The sequence below is a fragment of the Hydra vulgaris genome, chromosome 02 (genome assembly GCF_038396675.1).
Source record: "Hydra vulgaris chromosome 02, alternate assembly HydraT2T_AEP".
NCBI lineage: Eukaryota > Metazoa > Cnidaria > Hydrozoa > Anthoathecata > Hydridae > Hydra > Hydra vulgaris.
Window position 1 is genome coordinate 13,752,467 of NC_088921.1, and position 26,351 is coordinate 13,778,817.

The 26,351-nt window shown below is 27.0% G+C and overlaps 1 protein-coding gene across 1 annotated transcript; it reads right to left on the reverse strand.

The window, feature by feature from the left end:
- Positions 1 to 2,071: 2,071 nt before the first annotated feature.
- Positions 2,072 to 17,656, reverse strand: LOC105846025 (protein PF3D7_1417600). Its single transcript, XM_065790173.1, has 2 exons — positions 13,718 to 17,656; positions 2,072 to 7,353 (listed from the first exon to the last, which is right to left on the reverse strand). The coding sequence occupies exon 2, from the start codon at positions 7,320 to 7,322 to the stop codon at positions 3,018 to 3,020; it is 4,305 nt and encodes a 1,434-aa protein (XP_065646245.1). The 5' UTR covers positions 7,323 to 7,353; positions 13,718 to 17,656; the 3' UTR covers positions 2,072 to 3,017.
- Positions 17,657 to 26,351: the final 8,695 nt, after the last annotated feature.

Below are 26,351 nucleotides of genomic sequence, written 5' to 3' on the forward strand. Positions count from 1 at the left end.
GAAACAACTACCCATCTCTCTCGATGGTCCACTCAGTACATCTCAAAGAGGACTATACCTGTATCAAAATGTTACTGAGTGCATTAAAGTATGACAACTACGGATAAAAGGTCATCGGTGACTTCAAAATGGTATCATTCTATATGGGTCTTTAAGAAGGTTTCTCGAAATTTCCTTGTTTCCTCTATCTTTGGGAAAGCCGTGACACTTAAGCGCATTAATGCAAAAAGAAATGGCTACAACGGACCGAGTTTTCTGTTGGGAAGAGCAATGTAAAGTGGTTGCCTCTGATAGAACCTCATAAAGTACTTATACCACTGCTGCAAATTAAGTTAGGCCTAATTAAGCGATTTGCCACTGCTCTTGAAAAAGATTCAGCAGTACTTCACTACCTCCAAGATCTTTTTCCAAAACTGTCCGAGGCTTAGGTCAGAGCTGCTTTATTCGTCGGACTACAGATCAAGGAGATCATAGAATTTAAACGTCTTTAGCAAGGACAATAAAACGAAAACATGATTGGAGACTACGTTTAGGAGCTACTTTGAGAGAGTGATACACAGTATAATCATAAATCTAGAAAATCTACACATTTTTGTTGTTGTAGTCTACACATTGTTCTAGTTCAGAAAAGTCTGATTTATATAAATCTTAGAAACATTAAAAAAAAAATACACACACAAATCATAATACAACTAGAAAAAACAAAACAAAATTTTAACACAATATTTAAAATATTTGTGCATAAGAATCACAATGTTTATGTGTATCTTGCGTATTACCCCAAGCTTCTCGATGATAAGACTTATTCAGTCTTCGACGAGTTTCTTATAATAATATAATCTATCTTAACAAGTCTTTCATTAATATATTCAACTAATGCTTCCTAAATTTATAATTACTTTACTATAATTTTTTCTTTTCTAACTGAGTGTTATTTTTTGTTTTTTTTGTTAAATATATTTTAGCACTATTTGATTAAATAAAATCTTTTGTAACGGAAGTATACTTTCCTTACTTTATAATGTGAAAAAAATTGTAACTAATATAAAGTTGTGAAAATATATATACATATTTTTGAATTGTTATATATATATATATATATATATATATATATATATATATATATATATATATATATAACAATTTTAAAATATATTCTACAAAATAGAATGCTCCATGTTCTTAAAAAAACAGAGCAATTATAAATTAGTAGATAATCACTTAAATTTATTCTTTTTATTTTTACAAAAAAAAAACGAACTTTATTTGTGCTGTTGTCGCGTAAGCAAAGTTAGTGCTTAATGAAGTCATTTTTTCACATACTTTAGACTTAAGCAATTCACATATAACACAAAGAAGCTAGGAACAAAAATTGCGTTACATAAGTGTAATCATATTATCACTACGTCATTTATTTGCAAAATCTGAGTAAAGTCAATATTATAGCTATTGATGAGTTTTTGTTGGCGTATACAGAGTCGTGTCTCTCTACGCCCGCCAAGTTGCGGGGTGGCGAGCAAATTTGAGGAGCTTTTATTAATAGCTGTTTTTTTATACCTAATGATTGAAGTTTTCTAAAATTTGAAGACTCTAATGACAGTATATAATATAACGTTGGGTGTACCAGCCCCGGAACTGGGTGTATAATATAACGTTACATTTAATTAAGTTTTCTCATTTTTATATTCGCTTATAGCACTGAGTCCTATTTTTTCTAATTATATAAGCCTATATTATCTATAAATTAAATTACATTAAAATTAGGTGAGATAAAATTTTATAAATGAAAATATCACTGGTTATCCCTCATTCCAATACCCAGAACGCAACACGTGTTTGATAAACGCATGAAGTGTTTGATAAAAAATGACATTGAATACACTTTTTTATTGAAATCATAGGTTACATTTAACATTAAAATCAGTATCTAAAAATAGTTCCAATAAAATCACATAATATTAAAAAAAAAATTATTCATAATTAGAACATAAATAAAATATAATTAAAAAAAATATTTTTTTAATTATAAATAACTATTGAAAAAAAAAAAAAGGAGAATAAAAAAAAATTATTTCTTGAAAATAAAATACCGGAAGTTAAAAGAAATATATTCATCTATAAAATTGATACAAGCTAAAAATATCATTTTTAATTTAAAGTTAATTTTTTTATTTTCTATTTTTATTGATGTTAAGGACAACCTTTTTGAGTTAAAACTTAAATTGTTAATTTTAGGGATATAATGTATATATTACAATTGTGTTCTGCAAAATGCACACACTCTTGCGTTCTGCTGAGACATGCTTTTATTCTGCATAATGCATACATTCATAAAAGCAAGTGGTGCACATATTTAAATTTCCATTACTCCAAATCTTTAAACCAATCCACTGTTACCACTATTTTACGCTTCAATCATCTTTCAACAATATTTACGAAGTTCACAATCACATCAATTATAACTAATCATTTCAAAAAATTTAAAATGTTTCAACCAACCAGATCATTCCTACTCAAAATAATGTTAAGTTAACATAATTTCTAAAGATTTAATGAACTATGTTTGCGATATAAGTGAAAGTTTTTCATTTTAAATTGTTTAAAATTGTTTTGGCTTATCATGTTTTAAAATATTTTAGTTTTGTTTGATAAATTGCATTTAATTTATTTAACAGTTGTCTTTCTTTCTTTGGGAAATTTTAAAACCAATGTTTGAATCGAAAAATGTTTATAAAACGAAAATTATTTTTAATTAGTAGATCATATTTAATCCAGTTCCTCTGATTGGTTGGTTTTAATTTTTATTTGATTTGTAATAATGTAACTGTTATTTTAACCTTGATTGGTCGATATAACAGTTCGATTTTCCAGTTTGTTTTAAATTGCAATACAATTGACTGCATTTAAATTCTGAAACTTAACAAAACCAAATTGCATCAATGATTTCTAAATTACTATGGTTACTTGTTTTGAGTCTGTCACTGAGTTTGAGACTTTCAGGATGTTTTTTGGGTTGTTCAAATTTCGTATTGTTTTTCGTTCAAATCGCTATAATTTAGATGGTTTAGTATTTCAGAAAGCAGATCACAATGATTTGTTTCGTGTGCAGAATCAGAAATAAAAAATGATTTGCTTTGGAGCTCTTTGCAATTGTCTGACTGACTGAGCAATTTCGAAGTTTGTTCAGTTAGCTGTATTTCATGGTTTAATTCAGGATCAATTCCAGACGGATCACAATTTAATACACTGAAATCGATTGACTGGTTATTCAATTTAGATACTTCAAGTGAGTAGCAATCACTTTGTTGTGTTGGTATTTTAGCACCTAAAATAAATAAATTGACTTCATCATTATTATGAAAATGTTTATCTGTTTCATTACAACTTTGAGGTTGGTTATTTAACTCAAGATTAAAACATTCCTGATTTTGTACTTCGCTGTCAAGTTCTGATTGGTTATTAAGATTTTTTGATGAATTCAAAAGATTGAAGTCAGAATATGATTGAGATGGGGTTTCAATTTTACAAGTGTAGTTTGATTCATATTCTGAGGCATTGGTTTTAACTTGTTGTGGTAGTGTTTCTGAACTATTATCAAGTTGGTATTGCATTTCAATGGTATAATCTAAATGATTTATTTGAACACTTTTATGATTTGAATCATTTGATGTTTGTCTAACAAGTTGTTGAACTTCATTGTTATTTTTTATTTGACTTTTTATAATACTTGAATCACTTTGTTCATCATTTAATTCAGAAGTAAAATTTTGTTGATTTTGAATTTCACAAATGTTGTTTGAATGATTTATATCCATTTGATTGAATTGATTTTTACAGTTTAAATAGTTTCCTGTTGTGTTTTCAAAATCTTGCTTTTGGACTTCATAAATTAACTCAGGCAGTTTTATTTTATTGTCAAATATTATTTCATTTTCAATTCCGTTTTTATCATTTATTTGATTAAAAATTTTTGAACTCTGATCTGTAATCCTTTGATAATCTTGATGATCCTTTGATTGGTCCGTAACCCTTTGATGGTTCTTTTCTTGAAAATTTTGATCTAATGGGTTTTTTATTTCAACGCTTTGTTTCGTTTTTGATGTATATAAATTACTGGTTTGGTTGCTTGTTTCATAAAGAGGATTAAGAGAGACTATTGGAGGATTAAGAGAGACTATTGGAGAGTCTATTGAGTTAAGATGATTTAAAATTTCTGATAGAAGATCAGTTGCATACAAAAGTTCATCACATGGAGGTTTCTCAGATAATTCAGATAGAAGATCAGTTGCATACAAAAGTTCATCACACGGAGGTTTCTCAGATAATTCAGATAGAATATCAGTTGCATACAAAAGTTCATTGCATGGAGGCTCCTTAGGTATTTCAGTTTGATATTCTTGATTTACTGAATGAGAAACAAGAATCGAATCATTTTTATTATCATTAAAATATTCAAAACATTTTTCAAATTTTTTATCAATATTTTCAGGATAGATAACTAGTTCAGAATATGATAGGTTAATGTCTGATGATAGGTTTATGTCTGATGATAGGTTAATGTCTGATAATAGGTTAATGTCTGGTTGATCTGATTGACAAATACCTGGTTGGTTAAAATCTACTTGACTATTATTTGGCTGGTTAAGATTTGAGAAGTTATTGTCTTCTTGGTTAAGGCCTAATTGGTTTTTGTCTGGTTGGTTGTGATTTGATTGGTTAACATCTTGTGTGTTAAGAACAAGTTGTTTAATATCTGGTTGGATAAGATATGATTGGTTAATATCTTGGTTTAAATCTTGTTGATTAAGTTGGTTAAGGTCTAGTTGTTTAATATCTAATTGGTTAAGATCTGGCTGACTAACAAACTGTAGGTTAAGTTCAGGTTGGTTGTGATTTGGTTGGTAAGAAACAGCTTGATTAAGATCCGATTGGTTTGGTTGGTAAAGATTTACTTGGTTAAAAGGCTGTTGGTTAAAATTATTTTCTGTTGAAAAGCAATCAAATGGCTTTTGTAGCACATTACAAGTAACATCAGATTTTCTATTAACATGACTGTATGGCTTTATTTCAGAACTCTGATCCAAGTGATTTCCTATTATTAAAGTATGCTCTAATTGACTTTCGCAACTAAGATCAAGTTTTTTGTGAACTTCATTAACAAGATTTTTTGTTATATCAAAACTATTTTGTTCTTGAGTTTGAAGTTGAATGCAATCTGAATCACAGTATTCCAACGAATTACAAATATCTCTTATTACTTCAGAAATTAAATCATCTACAATACTTCTTTCATTTTGGTGGTTCATTTCATAACTCTGATCAAGCTGTATTTCAATGTTATAATCTAGTTGGTTTTGTAAGGCAACAGTCATATCACTAGTTGGAATTGCAATGATACACTCTAATTGATTTTTTATTTCTGATTCAAGATAAGTTTCTTTTTGGATAACTTTAGGATGGTTTTGGAATACACTGAAATGACCTGATTGATGATTGATATCTAAGCATGTATCTGATTGCTTTATTTTAGATTCTAATGAATTACAAGAATCAAACAGCTCATCAAAAGTTTGGTCAGGTTGGTACATATGGCCTGGTTCTATATTCATTTTACATAAACCAAATTCTGGTGCATCAAATTCAGCAGCTAATTTATTTATTTCAGAAACTTCTTGATCATCCATAACATCATGTATAACATCCATAACATATTCTGTTTTTATGCTATTGGTATTACTGTCTAAGCTTTGTGATTGAAAGTTCAAAACATGAGTTTCACTGTCTTGATCAGTTGTTAAAGCTGCCATTATGCTGTGATTATGGCTCATCATATTCTTAGAATTTGCATGATTTTCTATGATGCTACTTTGATCTGTTTGAATGCGCAACATCTCTACAAAACTAAAGTCACACTGCTTTCGATTACTGATAACTCGGTTAGGAATCATTGCATCAGAATGGTTTATTGTCTGGTTTATACAAGAAAAATAATCTGGTTGCTTATGCATTTCAATGTTTTGGTCAAGTTTTGAAATTTCATTTTCTGTTACATTATTTAAGTCTAAATGGTTCATTACTTCAGAACTTTGTTGATTTTTTGTGGTGAAACCTAAAATATTATCCTCCCCAACATTTTGATCTGGCTGCATAAAAATTGGGTTATTAATTAAATTGTCACAACTTATATGGTTTTCTAATTTAAATAATTTATTATCTATTTCTTTACAACTGTTTATTTTAGTTTCACTCCTTTCAATTTTCTGATTTTGTAGTTTTTCAATTGGGCAGCTGATTGGTTGATTTTTATTTTCATTATTATAATTGAATAAAGTTTCATTTTGGTTTTTTGATTCATTATTTTCGGACTCATTAAACAATACATTTTCAATTTTGACATTTGTAATGCTTGAACAATCATGTTTCTGAATTGGTTGGCTGCATAAAAACTCAATACCACTTTTAATGCATGAATGAGCTAGATTAGAAGAGTAATTATAAACAAGAAAGTTTTTTTCAAAAGACCGGGATAAAATTTGTTCATTTGCTAGTTTAAAAGTAGAACTAACAAATTCATCTGAAAATTTGTCGAGATTTATTTCTTGTTTATTTTGAATGGTCTTCTGGTTATAATTCTGAGATAATTCTGTAAGTGATGATTTTATCTGTTCTTTTATGTCAATAATCATACCATTATCATTTATCTGTTCTTTTATGTCAATAATCATACCATAATCATTATTGCTTGAAGAATAGGAGTGCTGGTGACTCAATTTTTCAGCTTGAACATTTTTGTTGTCATGCAAATTATATAAGGTACTTTTAGATATGTGCAAATTAATGTTTTCATGAGGAATATTTTTCTGATTGGAAAATGACTGTATTATGTGATTTTGAAATTTTATTTTTTCATCTTTTTCATTTAGTAGTTTTACAATGTACTCCTTCTCTGTAACCAATAGTTTTTCAAAATCAGCAAGTTTTGTACTTAAGTTTTTGATGTTATTTTTATAATGTTTTTTTAATCGTATATTTTTTTCTTCCATTAACTTTAATGCAAAACTTAAACTAGCCACCTCTTTTTCTAAATCACTCACTTTTGTTTCATCATTACTTAGCTTTGTTTCATCGTTAATTAGCTTTATTTCATCCTTACTTAGCTTTGTTTCATTGGTATTTACTTTTGTTTCGTCATTATTTAGCTTTGTTTCATTGTTATTTAGCATTGTTCCATCGTTACTTAGCTTTGTTTCATCGTTATTTAGCTTTGTTTCATCATTACTTAGCATTGTTTCATTGTTACTTGGATTTGTTTCATCTGACATTTCATTAACTTCAATGAAAATGTTTATTAAACTAAATGAAAAATTACCTATTTTATAATTAATAACTAAATGTTTTAAAAATAATAAATAAAAAAATAAATAAAAATAAAAAGATTTAATAATATTTAAAATTTTATTAATCATAATAATAAAAATATAATATCAAAAAGATCTTATTTAAAATAGTAAACATTGTTTGTTTTTTGTTTATTTCACTTCACCTCCCCAAAGCCATGAAGGCCACAACCATCGAGGAGGCTACTTCAGTTGTTACTCTCTCAACTCTATAACTTCAAAACACCAACTTTGACAAACAAGGCTGCTGCACATAGAAACAAGTTGTAGTTGTATATATCAAAATAAGTAAATACCTTAAAAATATATTTCTTATTTTATTTTATCCATATATATTATTTATATATATGGATGAAATATATTTCATCCATGAAAAATAATATTAAAAAAATGTTAATTTCAAAATAGTAATTCAGGCACTTGTGTTTTGCATTGTTGTATTATTTGATCATATTCATTTATAGTCCTGTAGAATTTCACCCAAAAAAGGGTCAACCTTGAAAAAACTATTATAAAGACATGTTAAATATTATTGGAAAGCTTATTCTTTCCTCTTTAAAAAGAGTCATTGACGTCACAAAGATTAGGGGGTAAAATACAAAATTTTAAATTTTCCTAATGAATTTTAAACATGCTTAGAATAAGTTGCACTTTAACTATAATAATATTTATATTTAAATAATATAAAAGTGTTGAGTATATTATCTTTTTTGTTACTAAAATCATGGCTCCCAGAGCCACTGGGGCCACGACCCCCAAGATGGACCTTTTTTTATTATTTTGTTTGTTTTTGTCAAATATTTTTGTTAAACTGTGTATTTGTAAGTAAAAATGGGCAGAGGTATTAAAAAGTTGTGGTTCTATACTTCGAATTCTAAAGTTATTAGAATATAGTATTCTTTATGTATTTGAAATATAATCGTTTGTTTAGGCAATTTTAATCAAAAACTTTTTAGTAAATTACTTATCTTGGTGTTTATGTAATTATGTAATGATTTGCTATTTTTAGATTTTAATACAAATTATCTAATCTTGCAAATGATAGTACAAATAATTCAAAATATATGTTTTAAATGCAAAAAGTTCAATTTCTAAACAATTTTAAAATTAATTTCTAGCAAAACTCAAAAATTATAGACTTAAAAAATGAATCTTCTGTATGTGTATTAAGTAGAAAAATGAAATAAATTTCAACAGAAATGCTTACTGTCTTTAATGCAGCATACATAAAACTAAAAGGAAGATATTGATCTTTACACAGTGTCTGAGTTTTACAAAATGATGCAAACATTAGGAGAAGGAAAATTTTTCTTTCATTTAAGGTCACTTTAAAGCCAAACCTTGTTAATATACTTTGAAACATGTTATATATCTTTGAGTTACAATGCCCTAGTTGGGGTGCCTATATGAGTCATCAAGTTAATAATGTCCTACCAATATCTAAAGTAACCATGCTTCCAGTAATCAACTTACTGGCAACTGATTTCAATGCGTTTTATTCTTTGTTAAGTTTTATTGTAATACAGTCAGAGAAGCTACAACTTGGAATGCCCCGTGTGACATTTGATCAACAGCTTTACGTCAAAGCCTCTGAAATTGCGGCTTCAAAGAAAATGAACGTTTTTACTAGAAGTGGTGGATTTCATCAGCTAATGAGTTTTCTTGGAGTTATTGGAACATTGATGGAAGGAAGTGGATTGAAAACTGCTCTTGAAACTGTTTATGCTTCAGTAACAGTCAACCATATGTTTGCTGCATCAACTATTTTATCCATATTGCCGGAGGAAATTTGGATTAAACTAAGCGATTAAGAAAAAGCTGAAATTAAATTAATGTACAACTCAAATATGCATAATAAAAATTGAGATACCGAAAAAAAGTTATTTCTATTATTTGAAGAAAAGCAAGAAGAATACATGGCGAAGGAGGAGTTGTTGGCAATAGATTTACTGAAAATGTGTTACATGTTTGGACAAGTACAATGCATAGGTATAAATAAGATTAAATAATCCTATTTTATTGACTTGCGCGAGAAGGATCAAGCATGACTCAGAAGATTTTCAGAAACTTAAATGGTTTGATTCTCATAACCCATTTGATGTAAGAGAACATCTTGAGGCTCTGGACTCAACATCTTGAGGCTCTGGACTCAGGGCTTGTAGATGAATTTAATCTCATAACCCATTTGATGTAAGAGGACATCTTGATCTTCAGGACTCAGGATCTTGATCTTGACGCTCTGGACTCAGGGCTTGTAGATGAATTTAATCTCATAACCCATTTGATGTAAGAGGACATCTTGATCTTCAGGACTCAGGATCTTGATCTTGAGGCTCTGGACTCAGGGCTTGTAGATGAATTTAATCAGGCAACTTGATATTGTTCAGAAAGCATTGGTGCATCAATACAGCCACATATAAATGATATGGTATACACAGAGGTATCCTTTAAGAGAAGTAATCAACTCAAAAATCTTCAAGGACTCTACTCAAATATTAAAGTCAACAATGAAAATATATCAGTTGATCCCTTGACATTATTTTTACATTTGTCAGTTATCGTTGAGAAAAAACCAGAAAAAGAAATTGAAGACTACTTTTACAATAAAACTGACTTTGTTCCATGTCACTTTTTAAAGATGGTCTTATGCGCAGTGCTCAAAAACACAAGCTGAAAAATTACCTAACAAAGCCAATGATATCTATGCCGTTTGCTCCTAATTCTTTAAGAGTTGCCTATGGTGGCGCTCTTTTATACTGTTGCAATTGGAACAAGGGTGAAATATTTTATAATATTTTGAAAAAGTACATTTAATTTCTAAATTACCTTGAAGTTAGTGTGGTAGTATTCGATGGATATGAAAAGTCTACAAAAGACACTACACGTATAAAGCTTTGATCTTTAACACAATTTGCAGTTGAAATATATAAAAGCAATCCTTGTCTGTTTGAAATAAATTTTTATGCAATTTTGCCAAATAAAAATCATTTATCCAAATTCTAGAAGTTAAATTAAGAGAAAGAGGTTTAACTGTGTATGTTTGTAATTCTGACGCAGATACTACGCTGTCATCTTTGCAGATGACAGCGATATTCTTTGTCTCTTATTAGACTACTGTAAATCAGTTGAATCTATACATAAAATATATTTAACAAGTATGACAAAGAGACATGATTGCCAGTGTGAATTTTATGACATTGATCAGATTTTTGGCAGTACAGCAAAACGTCATTAACAATATTCTTTTCGCTCACACGTTTATAGGTTGTGATACAACATCAGCGATTCACAATTTTTGAAAGACTTCAATTTTCAGAAAGTGTGAAGCCAAAGATTTGTGCGATACAGAAAATATTTTTTATACAATGATAAATCGCCTGATGAGATTGAAAATACATCAACTCGTTTCTTTCAGCTGCAACATTCCTCAACATCAAATCTACAACAAATACGAAAGCAAAAGTACAAGGAAATGGTAAACTCTGATCAGGCTCACATAGACCTTCTGTTCTTTCAACTTCTCCTAGAGCTGCTTACTACCATGGATTGAGAGTATACCATCAAGTGCGTATTTGGAGATATCTAAGTAACAGTGACCTTGACCCACTTAATTGGGGATGGAAAATAATGTAATCACCAAAAGCAACAAACGAAAATAGAGGTACAGAGGATATTTTAAAGGTTGTTTGATGTGGGTGTGAAAACTCGTGTTCAAGTTGATGTTCACGTAGTTGCTTTTTTAAGATCTTCCAAGATAAACTTCTATAAAATATGTTTTACATTATCTTGGTAACTTTACCGAATAATCACGCTTAATATGTTAATATATAATAGAATAATTATTGTTTTATACACACACCTTTAATTCGAATTTTCAAAAAATTTGCTAAAATGGAGTCCCCCTCTGCCCCTATATCCCCTATATCATACTTTTAGTTATTATTTAACTTTCAGTTCAATATTAAATCAACTATTAATATTTAATAGTAAATATAAAAATTATATTACATTTACTTGCTTGATAGAATTATATTTTTCGACCAAAAATGCCAATTTTTGTGCTTTTCTGCTAATCTTTGAAAGATCACAACTTTTTTCCCCCACATAAAAAAAATTACCAATTAGTCATTTTAAAGAGGAAAAAATTCCCAACGATATATAACATGTCTTTATAATAATTTTTTCTAGGTTGAGACTAAATTCTACAGGACTATCAGTGCTCCTAATAAATGAAAAATTTTTTGATCTTTGAATATTTAAAGGCACTTTAGATATTCAAAGATAAAATATATTTTTATAAAATTTAAATAACATACTTTTTTATTCAAAAATGTCTTAAAACTGCTTAAGACATTTTAGAATAATGAAACAAATAAATGAAAAACCTTTTAATATTAAAATCTTGAATATAATTTTTTTTTACAAAAAATTCATTAAAAAAATTCATTACAAAACTTCTATTTTTTTAAAGATTATAGATGCAAAAATTTTTTTTATCATATTTGTATGATGAATCATAGTTTAACAATGCATCAACTATGTTTTTGTAGCCTAATGTTATGCTACAAAAATATATGCTACTGTTTGTTAAAAAGTTCTCATAAATCAGAAAAATTTATTCCTTTAGATCATATTCTACTTAAACATTTCTGTACTGTATAATTATTTATTATTCTTTTCCTTTTTTGAAAAAAAAGGAATATGGTTATGATAGTCATAAAGTGACAATTTGGTGGTGATAGTCTTTCTGTCATACAATAGCAGTGCAGATTTATGAGCAAGATATGCAAACTACTAAATTTTTGGAAGTACCACAATTAACTTGTTTTACTGCAGAACTTCTCAATTTGAAGTAAAAGAGCCGAGAGTTGTTATAAAATTTATAGGTGACCCACCTGGACCTTAGGGAAGCAAACCCTTTTTTAAAAAAATGTTATAATTGAAAAAAAAATTTAAAATTTAAAAAAAACTTTAAAATTCAAATAATGAAAAAAAAAAAAACACTTTACAAAAATCAGAATATTTTTAAAAGTAAAACTGAATGCTTCTATTTATATTGTTCTCTATATTTAAATTAGATTTCTTTAACATATAAATTTACTTTGTAAACATTTATGAAATTATTTAAGTTACAAAAATTAAACAAAATATTAAAAATAACAAGTAGACCACAAAATAGCAGCTTAAAATAAAGGAAGAGGTTAAGGAGTTAAAAATAATTAATAATAGTACTCAGCGAAATAAAAAAAACTTGAAATTTTTCAGTATGAAATGATGTAAATCATAGGTAATCCTTATGAAAATAATAATAAAAAAAAAAAGAAAAGATTTTTGTAAATAAAAACAATAAGAGAAAATTTAAAGGTTGATAATTGAATAAATTCTACAACAACACACACACACAAATTAAAACTTTGAATTAAACATCAAAATGCCAAAAACAAGAGCAAAAAATTTAAAATTCAAATTTAAAAGTGAGCATACTGAAAGTTACTTGTTCATGTGAAATAATAGTTAATTTTCACCATTTCTTATTTGCAAAAAACAACTTTCTCAAAATAAGAAATCATTTTATTGAAATACACAATGATTTTGGCAAAAAAAGATTCAGAAAGGAATTCCAAAAAGAATTTTATTACAAAGTATCTAAAACTCAGAACTTGTTCATGGTTTAAATCATTAAGTAATCAAATGTTGCTAATTATGTGGGCTGCTAATTATGTAGCTGTTCAAGAAATTGTGAATTTTTAAATGGAGAATATTTTATTAGCATATCTGAACATCGTTTTAATGACTTTCAAAATAAAAAAGTGAACTTATTAAAAAAATAAAATACATGTCAGTGTCAACAGGCACTATAAAAAAATGCACTGTGAGGATGGCTTCTGATATAACTAATGACTACAACCATATAACAGACTGTTTACCTTAATTTCCATTTTCTCTTAAAATAAAATGTTTTTCTTATCGTATATTTAAATTCACCTGAGCAATCAGTTAGGTTACTGTTTACAGAAGTAACTCCTTATAACTACTTTAGGTCAGGGTCATCATGATCGCACTGTTACTAGTAACACATAACTAGTAACATTGCTTAGGGTTCCATGCACAATTAATAATCAAGTGAAGTTTTCTAATAACTAAAAGCTTGACCTTAAAATATTTATTATAAATCAAAAAAATATTTATTATAAATAAATAAAAACATTATAAATAAAATAAAAATACATCTAAATAAAATAAAAACTTGAACTTAAAATATATAAAATTGTTTCAATATTTTACAAACATTTGTGATATTTTTATCCATTTAATCTTACCTATTCTAATCAAATCAAAATTCTCCAGAAAATTCTCTTTGCAAAACTAATTTGATTTTGGCTGTTTCATCTTCAAATCTCAGTGTTACTGGCTATTATCCCTTAATTTGCAAAGACTCTAATGACCATTCTTTAATGTGCTCCTATTGTTCTCCTTCTTCTTAAAAATGCAGACTTTCCATTTTCACTTATTTCATTTTTTTACCAATTTCTGAAAAAATTGGTAAAAAAATTTCACTATTTACTACTGCTTTAAAGCTGACTGTAATTTTTTATATTGTGATTTTCGTATATTATTTATTTTACAAATATCTATTTGTTATTGAAAGGAATCAATGCAAAAAAAGTGCTGTCTGATATTAAGTTCCATTATTTTCAGTTTATTGAGTCTTGCATTTCATTTCAGAAAAAAGATTAGGAAGAATTTTGATAAAATATTGATATAAATCTTTAAAAGCTTCGTTGACACAACAAATTTGTTGACACAGCACATACGTTGACACAACAGCTTTATTATATGGACGTGGCAGTTCTTGATTAATTTCTCTACAATTACAAACCTCTTATTTGTCCCTGTATGAACTACTGTTTTATTTGAGCTGGTTCTTCAAAGGATGACTTTCTCTTCTAGACAAGACCAAAAAAAACACTGTACATTTAGTTGGACCTAATCTAACTGTTAAGTTTGAGTCATCAAGATTCTTTTTTTTAAATAAATAAATAAATAAAGATTTTTCTAAAAATAATAATATGGTTGCTGCTCATCATCTAACTATCTTCTTTTGCTCCATCATCAAGCTTTTGGTTTCTGCTTGAATTATTTCTTGCTTTATCAAAACAAAACTCAATCTCGCAACTAAACTCAATTTAGTACTCTTTCATGTTTTCCAAACTCAAAACAAAATTCACTACAATTTACTACAAAAGTCTTCTGTCAGCAGTTTTTTTCCTTGCACCATTGTTGAAAGTAAATTGGTTTAAAAAAAGTAATAATAGATAAAATTTAAATGTTACCAAATAAAAAATAAATGTTTATTACAAGCTTGATTTAGTTGCTACAAAAAAAACATTAAAAAACAAGTTTAATTCTAAATTATATAAAAACTATTAAAAGAGCAATCAACAAAAAGAAATAAAACAAAAATAACTGTGAATAAATAAATTTATATCACTTTTAAGTAAAAAAAAAAACAGTACTGTCAATATATAGAATCAACACAATGAAGATGTCAAAACTTAAAGTACTGTTGTTTTTTTTACATTTTTTTACATTGTACTTTATACTACTACTTTAAGGTTTAAGTACTTAAAATGCTTAAAAGCTGTTTTAAGTGCTTTTAAAAAAAATCAATTAAGAAAACTGTTAGATTTATTAATTGATAATGATTATTTATTAAATGACATCAACACTTAGCAATAGTGGACATCATGCCACTATCAGGTTTTTTAAAAAAATAAAAGATAGCAATTTAAAAAATAACACAGTATTAAACAATAATGGAAATTATAATAAAATTAGTAGCTAGATTAAAAGCATTAACATACATTAAAAGCATAGAACTTCTTAACATTATAACAGACAACTTTTATTGCAAGTTTTCATATTATTACAAAAAATGTATGAAATGGATTTGATTTAGGATCTGCAATGAATTAAGGAAAAGCATTCAAAAGCAAATAATAAACAATAAACAATAAAATTAGTCAATCTCTGATTCTGTAGAAAAAATATAGTAATAAAAAAGAGGTCAAAAAAATACAACACTGCAAAAAAGAATAAACTAAATCTGGTAAAGCAAAAAACATTATTAAATTACGCATAAAAAAGCTAAGTTGAAAACTATGTAAGAGCACCTAATATTGATCAAACAATATTTGATAATTGCATACATTTTATATTTTTCAATTTATTTACTTATTAGAGGATAAATGCCCATGACTGATTTTTTCACTTTAAGGATTTGTTGAGTTATTTAATAAAATCAATAGATACAATGAAGTTAGTGCTTATCAGTTAGAATATTTTTGTGAAATCCTCTACTAATAATACTAAAAAAAGTCTAAAAAAGTTTAATAGATAATATTCTTCTTATATGTTGAAAAAAGTAGATTAAATTTACGTCACAACCAAAACAGTAAAACAATATTATTAATTTTTTAGCAAGGTGCTAAAAGAATTATAGGTGAGAATTCACCAAATGAATTTAAACCTAACAAACACTTTTGCAATCAACAACTTTTATTCTAAACTAAATTTGTTATAATTAGAAATCAAAAAACAAAAAATTCTATCAATGTATTGTATACTAATTTTACCTTATAAAAATAGAATACCAAAACTAGTTAGCCATACAATTAGTTAGTTACTGCATAGAAAACATTTTTATACAAATGAAAGCAAATTCATCTTATAAAAAGCAACCTATCATAATTAATCACGTAGAATTGTAGATGTGTTAAGTGATTTTTTACAATCCTCTGTATTTTAGACCTTATCTATTAATTTTTTTTAACAACGATTTACCAAAGTAACCTTATATTAAAAAAATAAAGTTTTTAATAACGAGTTTAACTCAAAAAAATAAGTTGAATCATCTTGTTAATATGGTGGTAAATAAAGTTATTGGTAGATCCAAACAATTTAACAAATCAACCATCTTCAAAGATATTAACTAAACTTTATATATTGAGTTTCAGTTACTGCTTAATGACTACTAGTCAATAAACAGTTATTGATAGTCGATGTAGCAGCACTCCCTTGCAGCATACTATAGGATAATCAATGTAGCAGTACTCCTTTGTAGCAGCTGGCTATAAGATAGTCAATGTAGCAACTCTACCTTATAGCAGCAGGCTATAAAATAGTCCATGTAGCAACACTTTGCGCATGTTTTAAAAATATATTATAATAAAACAAAAATAAAAGCACTATCAATTAAGAAAACTTTCAAGTCATTATTATTGTGGTTTTTAAAAAACAATATAACTTAATGTTATAATTAATAAATCTTTTTTATAACCGCTAATTAAATTTACAGTTTAAGTACTTCATTATATACTAAAAAAAAAAAAAGATATATAACCAATGAAAAGTGTACAAAAGCAAATCACTACATCTATTGCAGAATTTCTTTTTTTAAATTATTTAATCTAGTATAAAAACTTTAAAGAAAGTAGGTAAGTACTTTTTTTATGTTTTAACTTAATTATAAATTTATATTGAGTTCTTCGCTTATTACTTTCATTTTGCTAAGTTTTTCTTTAAGATCTTAAAAACAGTTCAGGTGTTGTCACTATATAGAGAATAGTTGCTAAACCTTCTGTTAAAAACAAAATTAAAATCTACACAAAAAAGATATGACTGCATTCAAGTATATAAAATATTCCATAAATTAGATAAAATGTCTTTGATAACAAAATCCAAAATAAGAATATTCAATTTCATCAAATTGCACAGCTGAAAAATTTAAATATTACTAAATATGTATATACAAAGAGAGCTAATAAAATGCAAAAAAACACAGAAAAGTTTAACTATTGCAACAAGGATTCTTAACAACGAGTGGCTAAACTGGGTTTAAGTTTGGTTGGAATGCAACAAAACCACGAGAAAACGAAGAAAGCGTTAATAATATTTACCCATTTTATAAGTTTATAAGAATTCTGTGAATCATAAAATGCTTTTTTTAATTCATGGCAAAAATTTTAATCACAAACACTAAATGACCTAACAAATCTGCTAGGTGTATGTAAATATAACATTAAACTTAATCAAAATAACTAGCTGAAACAAAATCAAAAATCCTAAAGTTTATTTTACGTTATTAATTTCATCATTCATTCAATTAGAAAATAAATCATAACAATGTGAACACCATACCAAAAAAGAAATACAGATATAAATTTAACGATTCCAATTTAGATTCAAATTTATTGCGTGTGTAATGTGTGTAATTGTTTACATTTATTATTAGACAAAACGCATGCGTTAACACGCAAGATTGCGCATTGGGAAACCAGTGCGCAGAAAACCAAAAAAGTAAATCTTTAAGTTTTAATTTATTACGAGCAAAAAAGTTTTGAAGTAACCTAATAATTTCATGATTAGAGTGCTTCAAAGGAAACATAATAAGAATAACTATCTTATAAGAACTAGGCAATGTTTATACCGGGTGACAACTGAAAAACCCCAGCGGGCACACGACGTTGGAATAACGTTGAAATAACGTTGATCAACGTCAATCAACGTTATTTCAACGTTATTCCAACGTCGTGTGCCCGCTAGGACGAGACTGGATTTTTATCCAGGTAGGATACACATTCAGACTGTATATATATATATATATATATATATATATATATATATATATATATATATATATATATATATATATATATATATATATATATATATATATATATATATATATATATATATATATATATATATATATATAAACATATTTTAAAGAAAAACACGATATTATTTAATCTTGTCATGTTTCGTAGTTAACATACCACACTTTCAAAAGATAAAGTTACATTTTAAAACTCTGGATATAAATATAAAATCAAAATTTGAAGACATCACAGAGAAATAATAACGAACAAATAGAATTGTTACAAACCTATAAAAATTATAATACAAATTATAATACCGTAAATAGCAAAAAAATAAAAATAAAATTATAAGTAAATAAAAAACGCACAAAAAAAAACAAACAAACTAGATTGACAAATTTATATTATAATGAACAGTTTGTATTATAATGAACAGTTTGTTTGTTTAAAGATGGGTTTTCCAATTTAATATGGAGTGCTTCTTTAATTTTCAATTTTTTTTTTTGTTAGAAGCAGTATCCAAAAGTTAAAACAATTATAGTTACTTAGATTTTTACAATTAACAGATGAAATTAAATGCTTATAAACATTAGATTGTTTGACACTTGTAAGATGCTCATGAATTCTTGTTCAAATTTCCTTGTGCTGGATGTAATGCCAGTTATATTGGATAAACCTCCAGACACTTAACAACAAGAATTCATGAGCGTCTTACAAGTGACAAACAATCTAATGTTTATAAGCATTTAATTTCATCTGGTAATTGTAAAAATCTAAGTAACTATAATTGTTTTAAACTTTTAGATACTGCTTCTAACAAAAAAAAAAAATTAAAAATTAAAGAAGCACTCCATATTAAATAGGAAAACCCATCTTTAAACAAACAAACTGTTCATTATAATACAAACTGTTCATTATAATATAAATTTGTCTATCTAGTTTTTTTTTTTTTATTTTTTTTTATTTTTGTTTTTGTGTTTTTTATTTACTTATAATTTTATTTTTATTTTTTTGCTTTTTTGTGCATATTCATGTTAAATATTTCACGTAGTAAATAAAAAAGTTAGTGTTTTACAATAATAAAAGAATAACAAGATTTAAATCAAAAAAAAAAAATTTACAAAAAATTTCTTAAAGATTATGTAGACAGATAATATAATAGCAATATAGGATTGCAGATCGTAAATAACTGATTTAAAAAACCTCTTTTTTATTTTTTTAGGTATTTAGGTGCTTTCAGACGTCCTAACGAACTTATTGCGGTCTTATCATTTTGATTTAATACTCCCAAAACAACTGTATTGGATTTGCTAAAAAAAGCTTTAGTAACAGTGACTTTATTTTTAAATTTATATTTTTATTTTAGATCTAAATTTTTGAAATGAGAAGAAACAGTACGCTTTTTTTTTCCTATTTCAATTCTTTATTTATTCATAGAAATCTTTTGGTTTTAGTAGCTTTTTTGATTAAATAATGATAAAAAAATCATTACATTTAATTTCGTAAATTTTGATAAATCTTTAATCTTTAATAAATCATTAATGTTGAACTTACTTAACACTGAGTAAATGATTCAGTTGTTAAACACTGAGTAAATGTCTCAAACTTATCTACTTTTCATTTGTAAATAGCTATCTCATGTATGCCAATATAGCATGGGGTAGTACCCATAAATCTAAATTACAACCACTTTACTTACGTCAAACACACGCTTCAACACTAGCATACAACAAAAGCAAATTTACTCATGCTCAACCCTTACTGGAACAAATGAACGCACTAAATATATTCCAAATAAATATTTTTCAAAATATACTTTTCATGTTTAAATATAAACTAAGTCTGGTTTCAGAACATTTTACAGCACACTTTTTTAAAAACAATATAAATAAATACAGATAATAATATAATAATAATAATAATAATAATAATAATAATAATAATAATAATAATAATAATAAATACATATAAATAAAAGAGCAACAGGGTACTTTAAGATACCTTTTGAAACAACAAGACTCTCAAAATTCTCAATTACATATCGTGGTCCCTATTTATTTAACAAATTAGTTTCCAGAAACAAATCACTATTAAACTTAAACAACGAACACTCTCTGAAAAAAAAGCTAAAAACTAAAATAATCAAATTAAACAACTGTAAGAAATTCTTTTAAATTTGAATAAATAAATAAATGTAACTTAACTTTTAACACAAATCGATAATAAAAATAATAATAATAACAAGGTATATATGTAACACGTACATATATACCACGTATGCAACTGATTTTTTATGTGTATTACACGTCTAAGAAAAAGGTACTCGATGACAAGACTGACTTAAGTCTTCTGCGAGGTTTCTATGACTACAAATAAGTAGTTCTTTTTATCAATCTCACACAAATTTTGTTTTTATCATATTTATACACTAACATTATTTTGAAATGTGGTAAATAAGTTAGAAGTTTCACTTATAGTGAAACATCTAAACTCTCCTCCAAAAAATCAGCACATTTATTTTTATTTATTGTATTTTTTATTTTAATTGGAGTAATATAGAGATATCTAATCAAATTGGAGTAACATAGAGATTATCATGATTGTACTTGGCTTATTTGCATATTTGCATCCGCAGCGATGCGCTCGTTCAATTTTAACATTTTTAACCCTAAAGTCTGTTCAAACAGTTTGATCACCTTTGTTTCACTTTCCGTCCATGTTTTATTTTCGTTTTCTTTCAGTCCATTGATCCTGAGATAAAAAACTAAGAGAAATTGACGATCGCGATCGATTTTCAACTTCTCTTAGTCTTATTTAAGGTCGGTACGACCAATATTTTTATGTGCTACATTTTTAGAAACTCTTTCTTTCTCAATAGATTCAATATTATTTTTAAACTTTTTTTCAATGAGTTTTTCATGAATATTTAAGTTTTCTTTTATATCAACTACATTTTTTTTGAGTCTTTTAACTTTTTCCATATTGTCGATAATATTTAATTCTGCTTTTTGTTGTCTGTCACTCGTTATCTTTGCATTTGCACTAATGAGTTTAAGAACGTTTTCTTCTTGTTGCTTTATTAGTAACTCTATGTCTTTCTTATATTTCTATATATTTCTTATTTCGCCAATGGTAACTGCCATATATAACAATTAAATTGATAACAAATGTTAACTTATAAAATTCGTTTTGAAATTTGTAAAAAAAAATTCTTTACAATAAAATACGTCTGTTCGCCGCAACTTCTAACGATAATAATAAGTTGCTTGAATTAACTTGTGATTCAATTTTATCAGGTTTTTGTAAAATGGCATTAGAGTTTTTATTATTATTAAACTTAATTTCTGGAATTATTTCCCGACACAAAGGATAAATTCCAGATGTACGAAAGCCAGAACAGGCAACTTCTTGGCAGATTTATGATGCTTTAGAGGCAGACTTATGCTTTGGAGAATAAAATATAATATTTTTGTTATATTTTGTCTTCAATGCTCATGCACCCAAGGATCCCCATTCTATAATTAAAAAAAAGGGGGTTTAAAACGGTTTAAAAATACTTTGATCAAGTGACTTTAACTAAAACGAAGTAAAAGGTGATAAGGTTATAAAAGCTATTTAACTTTCCTTTCCAAAATCCTAAAAATTATGCTTTTTGTGTGTGTTTTATGCCTATCTAAAACTAAAAGAGTTTTATTTTCGATAGATACTGTGCTTTGGAAAATATTTTACATACTCTATAAACAGGTCAGTTGTAATCTAGGCATTTTTAGAGCATCCAATTATTCCAGTGAAAGCATAATCTATAAGCTCTAATTTCTATTTCTCTTAAAAATCATTATAGATGAAATAAATTTTTCAGTTGCGTTCATAGTACAAACATTATTTGTCGTAACACCCCGTTCAGCACTAGTTACAGAGAAAACACAAAATTTTCTTTTTTTGTTATAACTTAAACAGGTTTATGTACAGAACTTGATGAGGTTCAAACCTGTGTTTTTTCATAACATTTTCTTTATTGATGAAACAAATTTTCACAGAAGTGCTGTTTAAACCACAAACACGATTTAAAGACAACCCTTGATGCTTTTTTATTGAAAGGTATGGATGTGTCTTCAAACACCATTGTATTTATTAAATGGGTAAACTTTTTTGTACTTTTTGACATACTGGAAGACAATTCGTTAAATGTTACTTATAGACAATCCATAACAAACTTAATCCATTTCTTTTATGTAGTTAACTAATTGACTTTTAGTATCATCTAGCAATACTTTTTTAAATAAGTGATTTTTTAAGAAAAATTAAAAAAATCTGATTTTTTTTATTTAAATCAGATTTTTTTTTATTTAAATTTTTGATAAACTTTGATTATACTTTAAAGTAATATGAAATTGGTTGACTGTGCTTTTTGTAAATAATGCAGTGGTCAAACAAGTCAGAAGTATACTCAAGATTCTAAAATCATTTCTTTTAACCTTATACCTCCACAAAACTATCAACACAATGCAATTGTATAAGTATTTTCTGTATATTTATTATATTAAGTTTAGATTGTATTAATTTTTTTTTTTTAATATTTTTATGTTATAATTTAATATTGACTGTTTGTCAAAACTAAAGATATTACTCTGAAATGGTTAAAAACTCTAGCTATATTTTTGCAGAAACAAAAATATTTAAAACATACTAAGCAAAACAAAAAAATGTCTGGAAGAAGATCTAACCCAGCGTGGTCTAAATTTGAAAAGCTTGAAATAAAAATTGGCAATGGATGTAAAGCAAGATGTTGGATTTGCAAAAAAGAGCAGGGTCTGGTGGCAAGAATGAAAGTACACTTAAATAAATGTTGTCACGAAAACAATACAGAAGGTGATATAATTTACTCTTTATAATAATTAATTATTTTTTTAATTAGTATTAATTAATTCAAACTAATTTTTAGATAAAAAAATCACGGACAGAAAATATAAATAATAATGGTCCAATAAATAAAAATACAAGTTCTGGGTCATTGTTACATGTTGTTTGAACAAATCTGAGTCAAAAGGCCGTACTTGATAAGCATATCGCAAGATTGATTTTTGCAACAAATTCATCTTTCAATTAGTTGAACATCCAGAATTCCAAAAACTTATGTTGATGTTGAGGCCAGGCTATAGTGACCCAACAAGAAAGAACGTAGCTGTCAAACTCCTAACAATAGTGTTTGATAAAGAAAAAGGTAACTTTAAAGACGCTCTAAAAGGAGAAATTATAAATATAGCATTGGATGGCTGATCAAACGTTACAAGGAGTCTATAATTTGTGTTACAGTTGCAACTAAAACAAGTTATTTATTTTAGCTCACACAATTGACTCATCTGGAATCTCGCTTGAATATCTTGAAGAACTAGCAGTTTCATCAATTAAAAATATAGAGCTAGAATTTGGGTGTCATGTAGGAAGGATTGTTACTAAAAATGCAGCTAATGTATCAAAAATGAGGCATGAATCTCGATCAAATATTGATGTAGTTTAATATGGTTGCTCTGCACATTTAATGAATTTGTTAGCACATGACCTAGAAATTGATAATGTTAAAGATCATATAGTAAGTATTGTCAAATATTTTAGGAACCAACTTTTTGCTTTGGCAGAATATAGAAAAGCTGGTGGATAAAAACTTTTTTTGCCTCAAGATAATTGCTGGAATACCAAGTGGGACTGTCTAAAAGAGTATATTGCATATTACTCAACTATGCTAAAAATCTGTGAGTCCAACCGGGCTATAATTGACACTAAAGCGTGCAAACGAAATAAATGTGAAAGAATAAGAACATCATTTTTTTTTTCAGTGGTTGTATTAAAATCTTTTTAATTGTTTTGTATTTTGTTTACAATGTGTTGTGTTTTCAAAAAAATATGTTTTTGGATTTAACTTAAAACTAGTTTTAAAAATGACAAAAGGAGAAGACGTAAGAGAAAAAATTATGCGCAAATATTTACAAAATCCTAATAGTAGCGACAATTCAATAGCAAAAGTGTTGCAAGTACATCCATACGCTGTTAGTCGTGTTATTCAACGTTTTTCTCAAACAAAATCGATCAAACGCACTGGTGGTTAATGAAAGGAAGATTTTAAAGATATAAAACTAGTTAGAATACTGGTTAACAGTTTTAAGAATAACCCAAGCCTTTCACTAAGGGCACGCGCAAAAATATATGGACTTTATCATAGTTTTGTTGCAAAAGTTAGAAACAAACATGGTTTTCATTCTTTAAAAGCACAAAAAATGCCCAACCGTTCTGAAACTCAACAAAAAAGTGCATGAAACCGCGGAAGAAAGTTGTATGACAATTTTATTTCTAAAAATTTCTTTATTATTGAAGACGATGAAACTTATGTTAAGTACGATCATCAACAAATTCCTGGTGCTGTTTATTATATTGCCAAGTATAGAGGAAAGCAGATAAGAAATTTAAATACACAAAACATGACAAGTTTGTTAAAAAAACTTTGATTGGATTTGATTTGGCAAGTTATTGCCAAATCAAATGCAGTTTGCATTTGATTTACTGCAAATGAGAATGCAAATGCAAATTATTGCAGTTGTGGCAAAAAAATCAGCACTTTATTTTTCTCAGTCCACTTTCTAGTCAAATTTATGTTAAAGAGTGTTTACAGTAACGCCTTTTACCTCTCATTAAATCACACAGCAACAGACCTGTGTTCTGGCCTGATATAGCTTCAATTCATTATTGTAAACTAGCTATGGAATGGTATAAAAACAATAATGTGAATATGTGCCTTAAACAGAAAGTCCTCAAAACTACCCAGAATTGAGAGTTATTGAAAAGTACTGGGATATTATTAAAAAACAAAATGAAAAAAACAAAAAAACTTTGCAGAAACATTAAAGATAATGAAATATCATTAAAAAAAGCATCAAATAGCTTTAAGTTTTATTCTGTGCGCAACCTTATGGGTACCACTAAAGCAAAAGCTCGAAATTTTATTAGATTCCCACAGGAATAATTAATTTTTTTTTAATGTTTGATCTTCTTATATTATTGTATTAAAACTATTACTTGGTTGAAAATAAAAATTGAGAAGTACTTTTTTTAGTTGTTTTTCTACTTTCACATTTATTTTGTGTACATGCTTTACAGTGCAACAAAATGTTTCTAACTTTAACTCATTCACAAGTTAAGAGATCAGCAGAAGATCTACTTGCTCGCTTAGAACGTATTGCTTTTGCACTTGATAAAGCACGAAGTGACAAATGCAAAATAGCAGATGTTATGAAAGTATGGAAAAATCTAGAAAACAAACTTTTTTATAAAAGTGAGAAAGTTATCCAAAAGAAATTCAAAAAAAGATACGAATAGGCAGTGACACCATCCCATCTTCTGGCTAATCTTCTTCATCCTTATTACCAAGGTAGAATGTTGAATGAAATTGAAAAAAATGCTGCGTTGGAATGCCAATCTACAATACCCACATATTATTTCTACAGTTTTGAAATTTAGAGGAAATTCGTACCCATTCCTGGAATTTGAATTTAGTTTGGACGTTTTAACAGCATTATCGTTTATTCAGTGATGGAGATCACACCGTGATAATATTGAAAGTAAAACATCACATACAATTTGTAATTGATGACTGCGGTAACTGCATCTGCAGGAGTTGAACGTGTGTTCTCCTATTATGGCTTGATACATACAAAACTGAGAAATAGATTGGGTAGGAGATTGGGTATAAGCTGCTAAGCTTGTGTTTCTCTTCAATTAATTATCAGAAAATTATTTATTTTGGTGTTGATGGTTAAATTTAATGCTGCATACAAGAGAAAAATTTTTTAGTTTTAGTTGATAATTATGTTTATTGATTTGTTTTATGTAGCATTACCTTTTTTATTTAATTTTATTGTATACTTGAGTCATTAATTCTATAAATACATAGTTCAGTCATATTTAATTAGTTTTTTTTTGAAATATGACAAAAATAGTTTATAAATAAATCTTTATTCTTGATAATCAAACATACAAGAAAAACTTGATTTAAATTATTAGTCATCCAAAAAATTTTTTTGATTTAAATCACTAATTTAAATCGATGTGATTTAAATTGGCTAGCCTTGCTTTTATTTATATTAATGGAGTCTAAATTTTTCAATTTTCTTTGAATCCTTCTGCTTTTTTTAATGATATTTTTTTAATTTTAAGGTGTCGAACGCTAATAACATGCTCTCATCAGAAAGATTGCTACGAATAGTTTTTCTCTTATAATTTTTATCTGTATTTTTTAATTTTT